This window comes from Xenopus laevis, chromosome 4L, assembly GCF_017654675.1.
Source record: "Xenopus laevis strain J_2021 chromosome 4L, Xenopus_laevis_v10.1, whole genome shotgun sequence".
NCBI classification, from domain to species: domain Eukaryota; kingdom Metazoa; phylum Chordata; class Amphibia; order Anura; family Pipidae; genus Xenopus; species Xenopus laevis.
Genome location: NC_054377.1, coordinates 152,614,929 through 152,626,526, shown reverse-complemented (window position 1 = coordinate 152,626,526; position 11,598 = coordinate 152,614,929). Strand labels below are relative to the sequence as shown.

At 43.6% G+C, this 11,598-nt stretch overlaps 1 protein-coding gene across 1 annotated transcript in view; it reads right to left on the bottom strand.

The window, feature by feature from the left end:
* Positions 1 to 5,367: 5,367 nt before the first annotated feature.
* The window catches only part of susd3.L (sushi domain containing 3 L homeolog), a 35,008-nt gene continuing 28,777 nt past the window's right edge, over positions 5,368 to 11,598 (bottom strand). Inside the window, exons 4-5 of the mRNA XM_018240400.2 lie at positions 8,627 to 8,788; positions 5,368 to 6,296 (exon numbers count right to left, since the gene is read on the bottom strand). Of these exons, the coding sequence (XP_018095889.1) occupies positions 6,104 to 6,296; positions 8,627 to 8,788 (355 nt within the window). The 3' untranslated portion in view covers positions 5,368 to 6,103. The remainder of the gene's footprint in view (positions 6,297 to 8,626; positions 8,789 to 11,598) is intronic.

Below are 11,598 nucleotides of genomic sequence, written 5' to 3'. Positions count from 1 at the left end.
CGGGCCTCATCTTCAGCCACTTCAATCATTTTTTGTTTTTTTTTCTGGCATCCGCCGCTCTATTCCCAAAGTTTACTCAAGAGAAGAAGATGGCGCCGTGAACTTCAATGCCCTGAATCTGCACCAAGGGGTAAGTAAAGAGTTGGGGCATTTCCCTGGGGTAACACCTAGTCTAGGGGGAGGGGTGCAGGGAGGGGGGTCTATGTAGGGTAGGGGGGTAGGAGATTTTAGTAACAAGGGTTTACTTCTCCTTTAAAGGTGACCCACCCCTTATAATAAATACAATGAAGCAGGAGGGAACAGAAGGAGAGTCGGGACAATACAGGCGTATCCACCAGTCTCTATAATAAATAATCCCAAGGGCCATTATAGAAAAGTCTGTTTCATGGAAGGGAAAGTAAATTTTGCCATCTGGACTATGTACCAATCGGCCAGCACCTATTAACCCCCAATATTGGAATTATTCCACCCATTATTGAACATTGGCCTACAGGCAAAAAGTACCCAAATAGCCATTTGAAAAATTTCTCGGATGATCGAGTCACTTTGGGGAACGTGTGCCCATTATTTGTCTTGACTTTGGGACTTTTGCCTTTACAGGACCACTAAGGATTTACCCAATTGAATATTCTCTACATACTAACGGAATAGCACTCATTTCAGTTGCACATTTAATCAGATAACGGGGCTAAACATCCAGTGCTGCTTGTTTTTAAATGTTTTTAGTACATGGCACGGTGGTAAATTAAAATTGCTTTTTATTTATTCTGAGGTTTGATCATTTATATCATTATCATATCCTTTTGGGCACATGTATTGTGGTGTTTTAGTCGTTCTTATATTCTTTATATTTAATGTTGGTGATAAATTGTACCACTAGGGGGCAGCACTGCCCAGCAGGGAGTCTAATGTACAAAGGGACTGAGGGTTCAGGGCAATAATGGGATAACAAATGTACAAATCAGGTTCTGGATCTGGTTTCCAGTAGTGATGTTTTTTACCCAACCCGATCCTGAGTCAGATTTCCTTTTATAGACCCGAGCCGCTCCGCTGATGACATCACAAAAGGGGCGGGGCGAGCAGGAGCTTGTCTATAAAAGTTGAACCCGGAAGTTGGGCGAGTAAGCTGAAGAGCTAAACCCAGACCCACCCGCGACCCCGAAAGAGGGTGCAAGGTTTGCCCGACCTGCAGGTAAACAAGTGGGTATCAGGCCAGACCGCACATCTCTAGTTCCCAGGGTTGGACTGGGTCGGTGGGACACTGGGAAAAACCAAGTGGTTCTTTGGCTTCCTGGTCCCCACTGACCCTGACCCACTCCCCGTGGCACCCGACCCTCTTGTCTGATCACAAGTAATGTACAAGGTCTGTAGTGTGGCAGCGGCAGGGAGTTATGTTAGGGGGGGCCTTTATGTCGCACGGGGGACCCTTGAGGTCACTGACCCACTGAGCCCGAGAACCTCAGTCCCGATGCTGTTGGTTCTGTATTCGGCTGAGTGGTACGTGGAGGACACGGATTATAACTAATTATAACAAGTAATATTTATTCATCTTTATATTCACACCCTCCGCCATTCACACCCCTATTAAGCATGCAGTCTGTTGCTATGGTGACTGGCCATGACAACCAGGCAGCCACTGGAGATCAAAAAATGTAAATAATTCCAAAACATACAAAGTGAAAGACTGGAGAACATAGGGATTTTTAACTGGACGCCGAGTGGATACATTGTATCATTTGTCCTGCAAATAACTTCTCTCATCTGCAAAGGGCAAGTAAAGCCCAAAGTAATTGGCCTGTAAAAATCCTAATGACCCGCCCAAAGGCACCGACCCCAGGAGACAATTTAGTGTTAGACTGAAGGATAATAATGTGGCTGGAACCTTGGCAGAAGCTCAGCCAATCACATTCAATTAATGCCAAAGGTTCTGCCACTAAAGATCCCAAATATAATTAATGTCTGGATGGTGATCCAAATGTCAACTGCGGCTTCTTATTGAAATCCTCACCATTCACTAGGGTCAGTGACCCCGGCAACCACATAAAGTGACTGCAAAGCTGCATTTTTATCGTAACTTTTCGTGTTCTTGTATCAGTTCCAATTAATCTTCAGTTTGGGCCTAATATTTGGTTTCCATAGCAACCAGGTAACAATGTCAGAACATTAACGTTGTTTTATTGGTAACGGCTCATTGTCAGGAACTCGGAACAAGGATCTCATTCTGGGGTGCAGAGGTCCCCCCCCCCCCGCATTCATTCTGCTCATTTATCTGCTTAGAGAACCCCCTCCCCAAGCCTCACCCACTGAATATTTTATGCCCCTTCAGACCAGGTCAAAAACTGCCAGAAAATAAAATCTGACATTTAACATTACTGACGTCTTCCTCAGCCACGAGTTCTACATAACCCCTTTTATTATATCCATATTTATTAACCCCCAAATTCAGCCCTGGTCCCTGGATCTCCAACTCACTCACCTTATAGCACCGACCCACAGCAGATATACAACTCTGTGTATCACTCATGTATTATAAGGGATAATGTACCCCCTACTGTAAATGATAAGGATATTAGAAGTCACTGAGGGGTTGTTCTGTGACCATATAAAGGCACAAGGCTGCAGGCTGAGTTATACAGGGAACTCTGAGTATCACTCATGTATTATAAGGGATATTGTACCCCCTACTGTAAATGATAAGGATATTAGAAGTCACTGAGGGGTTGTTCTGTGACCATATAAAGGCACAAGGCTGCAGGCTGAGTTATACAGGGAACTCTGAGTATCACTCATGTATTATAAGGGATAATGTACCCCCTACTGTAAATGATAAGGATATTAGAAGTCACTGAGGGGTTGTTCTGTGACCATATAAAGACACAAGGCTGCAGGCTGAGTTATACAGGGAACTCTGAGTATCACTCATGTATTATAAGGGATAATGTACCCCCTACTGTAAAGGATAAGGATATTAGAAGTCACTGAGGGGTTGTTCTGTGACCATATAAAGGCACAAGGCTGCAGAATCTTTAACATACTTAACATACATTCAGGGAATTGTTCAGTATAAAAATAAAAACTGGGTAAATAAATAGACTGTGCAAAATAAAAAATGTATCTAATATAGTTAGTTAGGCAAAAATGTAATGTATAAAGGCTGGAGTGAGTGGATGTGTAACATAATAGCCAGAACACTACTTCCTGCTTTTCAACCCTCTTGGTTTCCACTGACTGGTTACCAGGCAGTAACCAATCAGAGACTTGAGGGGGGAGGCCACATGGGACATAACTGTTGCTTTTGAATCTGAGCTGAATGCTGAGGATCAATTACAAACTCACTGAACAGTTATGTCCCATGTGGCCCCCCTTATAGTCACTGACTAACTCAGAGTTAGAGAGCTGAAAAGCAGGAAGTAGTGTTCTGGCTATTATGTTACACATCCACTCACTCCAGCCTTTATACATTATATTTTTGCCTAACTAACTATATTAGATACATTTTTTATTTTGCACAGCCTGTCTATTTACCCAGTTTTTATTTTCACGCTAAACTCTTCCTTTATACTTAAGTGAGAAAGGCAGCTCTTTATGCAGTTTTATCTCAATATACGAGTGGATTAGTACAAGCTCATTGTGTGTTTACATGTGGGCTGCTTTTTACTCCCAGCCCGGCCCTGCCCCCTACTGTTTTTTCTCAGCGCGGACAAGTCACAAAGCCATCGGCTACAGCCCCACCCCCTGAAATTGGCCGATCTTGGTTGATCTCAGTAGCCTTTCGGGGCTGGGCCTGGTTAGTACCTGGATGGGAGACCACCTGGGAATGTGTGTGTTACTATTATACTCAGTTTTATAATGAGAGTCATGGACCCTACAACTATTATCCCACCCGTTACACTCCTGCACACACACACACCTTTACACACACACTACTACACACACTCCTACACACACCTTTCATTGATTTAAAGGGGAACTTCCAAAAAAGCATCTGTCCCTTTGTGTTCTCTGATTATGAATCTTGAGACGGTCTAGCAGAAGCGAGTTCTCCTCTAGATCTGTCAATCAGCTGGCTTCTGCTAAATTGTCAGCAGTCACAACCAGCAGTGCACAGAATATAAATACACAGACAGGCACTGCATTCAGCAGTCATCATTAAATGGCAAGGGCTATTTGAGAATATTAGAGAAACTCTAAGGTTACCAGTGACCACTAATGTGATTCTGGACCCGGCGCCAAATTGTTACGTGAGTAATAAGGGGCACATTCTTGTACCCCTTCACTCTGTCCTGGAGATCTGTAATAATGACCCCCACCGAGTCTGGAGAATAACTTACCTTGATAAACAGGATAGTTAATGGGACCACAGACAGGCCCCCAACTGATATCTGACCCAAAATCTGTCTCACCCCAAGTTCTAGTGACTCAACATCAAATAACCAGTGTTACCTGCCCAATGACACCCCATTGGCTGAGCTCGTGAAGGGGCGGAGTCACTGCCAGACTTATAATTATCTGGGTTTGGACCCAGAGTCACACAAAACAAATCAAAGAACTAAAGAAATTGACAAGTGTTTTTTTTTTTTTCATTTTAATTTTGATTTCTCAGTAATTATGTGCAAAAATATGCTTTTTTTTAATCAAATTAGAAAAATGACTGTTTGTAGGAGGATTCTGTGCATGTGTCGTAAGGAATGTGGCATTGCCCCTGTCTGGGGAGGGCACCGCTCAGAACTTTCAGGATTTAGAAAATATTGTGCTGCTAAGAGTTCAATGGCCCATCAGAATCAACATTACACTGCCCCTCAGTCCAGGGAAATCCCGATATCCAAACATCCCAGCTCAGGTAAGCGCCCTCTGCTGCCTTCATGTCCAACCTTCATGTCTAACCTTCATGTCCAACCTTCATGTCCAACCTTCATGTCCAACCTTCATGGCCACACTTCATGGCCAACCTTCATGGCCAACCTTCATGTCTAACCTTCATGCCCAACCTTCATGCCCAGCCTTTATGTCTAACCTTCATGTCCAACCTTCATGTCCAACCTTCATGTCCAACCTTCATGTCTAACCTTCATGTCCAACCTTCATGTCCAACCTTCATGTCCAACCTTCATGTCCAACCTTCATGTCTAACCTTCATGTCCAACCTTCATGTCCAACCTTCATGTCCAACCTTCATGTCCAACCTTCATGTCTAACCTTCATGTCCAACCTTCATGGCCAACCTTCATGTCCAACCTTCATGCCCAGCCTTCATGTCTAACCTTCATGTCCAACCTTCATGGCCAACCTTCATGGCACCATTTCCAGAGAGCAGCAAGTGGGTGTTGAGACGATGCCAATGAGATGAAGTGATGGCGAGTCCTTGAGTCCTTCTCTTGTTAAACATTATTGGGAATAAAGAACAATAATAAGGAATCTCCTTGGAATTTGGGCCGCTTGTGAGAATTCCCTTTAGTTAGTACAAAATGAGACACTAGGAGTCAGAACCAGCACCAGAGTCAGATCAAATACAAAAACCCAGTTTGATATTTATTGCTAAGGCTGGTGCTTTTATCAGTTGGTTCTGGCATCGCAGCTGAGAGACGAGGGGTGAATTAAAAGTTCTTCAGTTACAAAATTGCTGTCCCCAAATCGGAGCCAAGTGCTGATCCGGTGTATAAAATGCCGCCTGTGTTCCCCGCTGCAGGGTTTGATATTTATACAGCCCTCGTTCTGCAAAGGGAAACTCACCCCAAGAGCTTACTTTTCTCCGAATTTCTTTCGGCATCCAAAAATATTGACACAAAAACTTTATGTTTAAAAGTATCAGCACCTTCTCCTGGAGGGGCATCTGGGTGCTGGACATTCTGTAGGGTCCCTATTGGCTTTAGGTGTCTGGTGGTTCCAGAGAATTTGGACTTTAATAAAATATGACGGTTTCTAAAGTCACATCATGAAATTGGGGATATTTATGCAGAAAAAAAATCAGCAAATGATCAGTTGGCACCTGGAAATATTCTCTGGAGTTTAACATGATCCGACCCACAAGAATGTTCCAGTCGTGAGTAAGGCACATGGGTGACCCACTTGGTTCTTCAGTTCATTATTTGTCAGTTTGTTGGTTTCACTCGGGTAAATGTGCCTCGAACCTCCTAATAAATTCCTTGTCCCGACCATAGACTTCTATTATGTGCCCCCGGCTCACTGTCTGTATCGCTCCACTGGGCACAACATGACTGGCACTTCTTGGCCCGGCAGCAGAATGTTCTCCACCGAAACCAACAGTGGGGACTTCCCCCGCCCAGACATCGTGGCATCTAAAGGCATTAAAAACAGGAAAATAAATTTGGTTTAAATAAAGAAATACTTAAATTAAACACAAGTAGTGTAGATAATACAAGTATAGGATCCCTTATGCTAAACATCAATTATCGAGAAAACTCATTTCCGATAAACTCCGATTTAATCAATTAATTCAATACCCTGAGCTAGGGGCTGCAAAAGGTGTGTGTGGGCCACCCCAAAGACTATTGTGAGTTTGTACTAAGCACAATTTAGCAGGAACAGCCCCTAAGTTTGCTCATAGTCTGTACAGAGAGATCCCATAAAACTATGGCAGCATAGGTATTCCCTGTACTAAGCACAATTCAGCAGGAACAGTCCCCTAAGTTTGCTCATAGTCTGTACAGAGAGATCCCATAAAACTATGGCAAGCATAGGTATTCCCTGTACTAAGCACAATTCAGCAGGAACAGCCCCCAAGTTTGCTCATAGTCTGTACAGAGAGATCCCATAAAACTATGGCAGCATAGGTATTCCCTGTACTAAGCACAATTCAGCAGGAACAGTCCCTAAGTTTGCTCATAGTCTGTACAGAGAGATCCCATAAAACTATGGCAGCATAGGTATTCCCCTGTACTAAGCACAATTCAGCAGGAACAGTCCCCTAAGTTTGCTCATAGTCTGTACAGAGAGATCCCATAAAACTATGGCAGCATAGGTATTCCCTGTACTAAGCACAATTCAGCAGGAACAGCCCCTAAGTTTGCTCATAGTCTGTACAGAGAGATCCCATAAAACTATGGCAGCATAGGTATTCCCTGTACTAAGCACAATTCAGCAGGAACAGCCGCAATTATTCCCTAGCTCACTGGCCATTCCTGCCCCTGACAACACTGTGGGTAAGTAGGGGTTACAACAAGAGAAAAGGGGGAGAGCCGCAGGCACTAATTAATGAAGAAAATGAAGAAAAACAACAGATTTTGCCTGATTTGTGTTTGTCACAGAAGGAAACACTGTTTATAGGAAAAAGTGTTTAATGAATCATTTCAGCACCAAATTACACGACAGCCGGAGGCTAAAAAAACACCCACATATTGACTTATATATATATATATATATATATATATATATATATATATATATATATATATATATATATATTAACTCACTGAATGCCAGCCAGGCCAGAATAACCAGATATTTCTATTATCTCCAGTAAGTGTCTTTTCTCCTCTAGCCAAACATACTTCAGTGTGTCCCTGTATACAACTGCCAGCTGCTAAATGCCACATCCCTCCTGGTACTGCCCGGTCCCCATAACACAAGGGCCATTTAAGACTGGGGCAAGATACACACGACAACCTTCTATTGTACTGCGCTGCGGGATATGTTGGCCCTTTATAACTAATTATAGGCATGGGATCTGTTATCCAGAAGCCCATTATCCAGAATTATCTGAATTACAGGAAGACCATCTCCCATTCACTACACATTAAATTATCATTTTAAAAACTGATTTCCTTTTTCTGTGTAATAATAAAACAGTCGCTTGTACTTGATCCCAATTAAGATATAATTAATCCTTATTAATCCTTATTGGGGGCAAAACCAGCCTATTGGGTTTATTTCATGTTTAAATTATTTTTGAAACCCCAGGTCCCGAGAATTCTGGATAACAGGTCCCACACCTGTATAATACTCTCTATAATGTCCCTGAAACCCAATTACAAAGTAGAATGAGGTATCCTGAGTGTGGGGAACAATCTGGTATTTCTGCCCCCCATTTTCATACACACAACTCCCCTGCCTTCCCCCAAGAAAAAAGTGGGGGGATCACAGTTGTAGGCCCCCAGTGCTAAGACATATTTCTGTGTAACACGAGCAGGTAAATCCAATTCTCTAATAAAATGTTCTGTATTAATTATAAAACACATTAAAGGGTTTAATTCTCCTTATAATAATGGGCAGAAGATAATGAGCAGCAAACAGTCCAATTAAATCATTACAATTGCAGTTTAGGGAATCAGCACTTAGTGTAACTCTCACCTCCTTCTTCTTCCAATTCCCATTAAATAATATAAATATCTCCCATTTTTTGGGACTGTCCCCAATCAGCACCACAATATTCAGCTCTAAACAAATCCCTGTGCAGATTCCCTGGAATTAATTCCGCACTCACCCTGGATCCTTCATTCATTTTAACAATATTTATAGCGAATCAAGTCTCCTGATTCTTAGCAGAATATATAAATCTATATTGTTTTCTCTAATCACATGGGAATTCAGTTTGATGACAGCTGGGGGCACAGGGTACATTTCTCTGTGTTGGACACAAGGATCTGGGAGTCCAGTGTCTGTTACTCACCTGCAGAATCCGTGGTTCTCATACGACATATTGATCCAATCCGCCAGCGCGGGCCGGCCGCCATCTTTATTATTGTTATTATTTCTGCCTTTCATCCCAAACTGCTCCACCTGCACATTCTCCAGCCCCTCACAGTCCAACTGATTCCACACGACCTTCTCTCTGCGCAGAAAAAAGGTGAAAAAAAGAAAAATAGAACGAGGACTATTTCCACCTGATCCCTCCTGCCCTGAACATCACAAATACCAACTTCTCTTCCTTTTTACTTAAAGGCGCACACACAGATTTACAGCACAGTCAGAGATGTGTTTGGGGGATTCAAGCACTTGCAACTGGCCTGAACCCCATAAATCTGCACCCTGAGAGTGCAGTCAATACAGCAGCATCTATAGACACATAATATATACTATAGTCTCTGGGGAATGAGTGTGACTGTGGGATAGCAGGTATAGTAGGGAGAGATGGTGTCTATAGTAACAGTGGATAATAGTCTCTGGGAATCGAGTGTGACTGTGGGATAGCAGGTATAGTAGGGAGAGATGGTGCCTATAGTAACACTGGATAATAGTCTCTGGGAAGGGAGTGTGACTGCGGGATAGCAGGTATAGTAGGGAGAGATGGTGCCTATAGTAACAGTGGATAATAGTCTCTGGGAAGGGAGTGTGACTGTGGGATAGCAGGTATAGTAGGGAGAGATGGTGCCTATAGTAACAGTGGATAATAGTCTCTGGGAAGGGAGTGTGACTGTGGGATAGCAGGTATAGTAGGGAGAGATGGTGTCTATAGTAACAGTGGGATAATAGTCTCTGGGAAGGGAGTGTGACTGTGGGATAGCAGGTATAGTAGGGAGAGATGTGTCTATAGTAACAGTGGATAATAGTCTCTGGGAAGGGAGTGTGACTGTGGGATAGCAGGTATAGTAGGGAGAGATGTGTCTATAGTAACAGTGGATAATAGTCTCTGGGAAGGGAGTGTGACTGTGGGATAGCAGGTATAGTAGGGAGAGATGGTGCCTATAGTAACAGTGGATAATAGTCTCTGGGAAGGGAGTGTGACTGTGGGATAACAGGTATAGTAGGGAGAGATGGTGTCTATAGTAACAGTGGGATAATAGTCTCTGGGAAGGGAGTGTGACTGTGGGATAGCAGGTATAGTAGGGAGAGATGTGTCTATAGTAACAGTGGATAATAGTCTCTGGGAAGGGAGTGTGACTGTGGGATAGCAGGTATAGTAGGGAGAGATGTGTCTATAGTAACAGTGGATAATAGTCTCTGGGAAGGGAGTGTGACTGTGGGATAGCAGGTATAGTAGGGAGAGATGGTGCCTATAGTAACAGTGGATAATAGTCTCTGGGAAGGGAGTGTGACTGTGGGATAGCAGGTATAGTAGGGAGAGATGGTGTCTATAGTAACAGTGGATAACAGTCTCTGGGAAGGGAGTGTGACTGTGGGATAGCATGTATAGTAGGGAGAGATGGTACCTATAGTAACAGTGGATAATAGTCTCTGGGAAGGGAGTGTGACTGTGGGATAGCAGGTATAGTAGGGAGAGATGGTGCCTATAGTAACAGTGGATAATAGTCTCTGGGAAGGGAGTGTGACTGTGGGATAGCAGGTATAGTAGGGAGAGATGTGTCTATAGTAACAGTGGATAATAGTCTCTGGGAAGGGAGTGTGACTGTGGGATAGCATGTATAGTAGGGAGAGATGGTACCTATAGTAACAGTGGATAATAGTCTCTGGGAAGGGAGTGTGACTGTGGGATAACAGGTATAGTAGGGAGAGATGGTGCCTATAGTAACAGTGGATAATAGTCTCTGGGAAGGGAGTGTGACTGTGGGATAGCAGGTATAGTAGGGAGAGATGTGTCTATAGTAACAGTGGATAATAGTCTCTGGGAAGGGAGTGTGACTGTGGGATAGCAGGTATAGTAGGGAGAGATGGTACCTATAGTAACAGTGGATAATAGTCTCTGGGAAGGGAGTGTGACTGTGGGATAGCAGGTATAGTAGGGAGAGATGGTGCCTATAGTAACAGTGGATAATAGTCTCTGGGAAGGGAGTGTGACTGTGGGATAGCAGGTATAGTAGGGAGAGATGGTACCTATAGTAACAGTGGATAATAGTCTCTGGGAAGGGAGTGTGACTGTGGGATAGCAGGTATAGTAGGGAGAGATGGTGCCTATAGTAACAGTGGATAATAGTCTCTGGGAAGGGAGTGTGACTGTGGGATAGCAGGTATAGTAGGGAGAGATGTGTCTATAGTAACAGTGGGTAATAGTCTCTGGGAAGGGAGTGTGACTGTGGGATAGCAGGTATAGTAGAGAGAGATGGTGCCTATAGTAACAGTGGATAATAGTCTCTGGGAAGGGAGTGTGACTGTGGGATAGCAGGTATAGTAGGGAGAGATGTGTCTATAGTAACAGTGGATAATAGTCTCTGGGAAGGGAGTGTGACTGTGGGATAGCAGGTATAGTAGGGAGAGATGGTGCCTATAGTAACAGTGGATAATAGTCTCTGGGAAGGGAGTGTGACTGTGGGATAGCAGGTATAGTAGGGAGAGATGGTGCCTATAGTAACAGTGTATAATAGTCTCTGGGAAGGGAGTGTGACTGTGGGATAGCAGGTATAGTAGGGAGAGATGGTGCCTATAGTAACAGTGGATAATAATAACATTTAGGAAATCTCTGGGAATAAAACACACTTTCCCCTCTGGGTTATTTGGCCTTTAGCTGTAGCCGAGTGTAATGTTCTCTCCAGTTATTCTGCCGCATCCAATTAAAGGCTCTAGTGCCCGACAGACGCCCCAATCAGTTGAGATTTTATTAATGACCTTCCTGCCAGCCCCACTAATAAAGCAGCCGCACTGGATGGGATAATAAAGGCAATGACCTGTGGCTAATGGCACTTGCTTCATGGCACATAATCCCCCGGGGGCTGAAGGTGAATAAATACAGGGCAATGACTCCGGGCA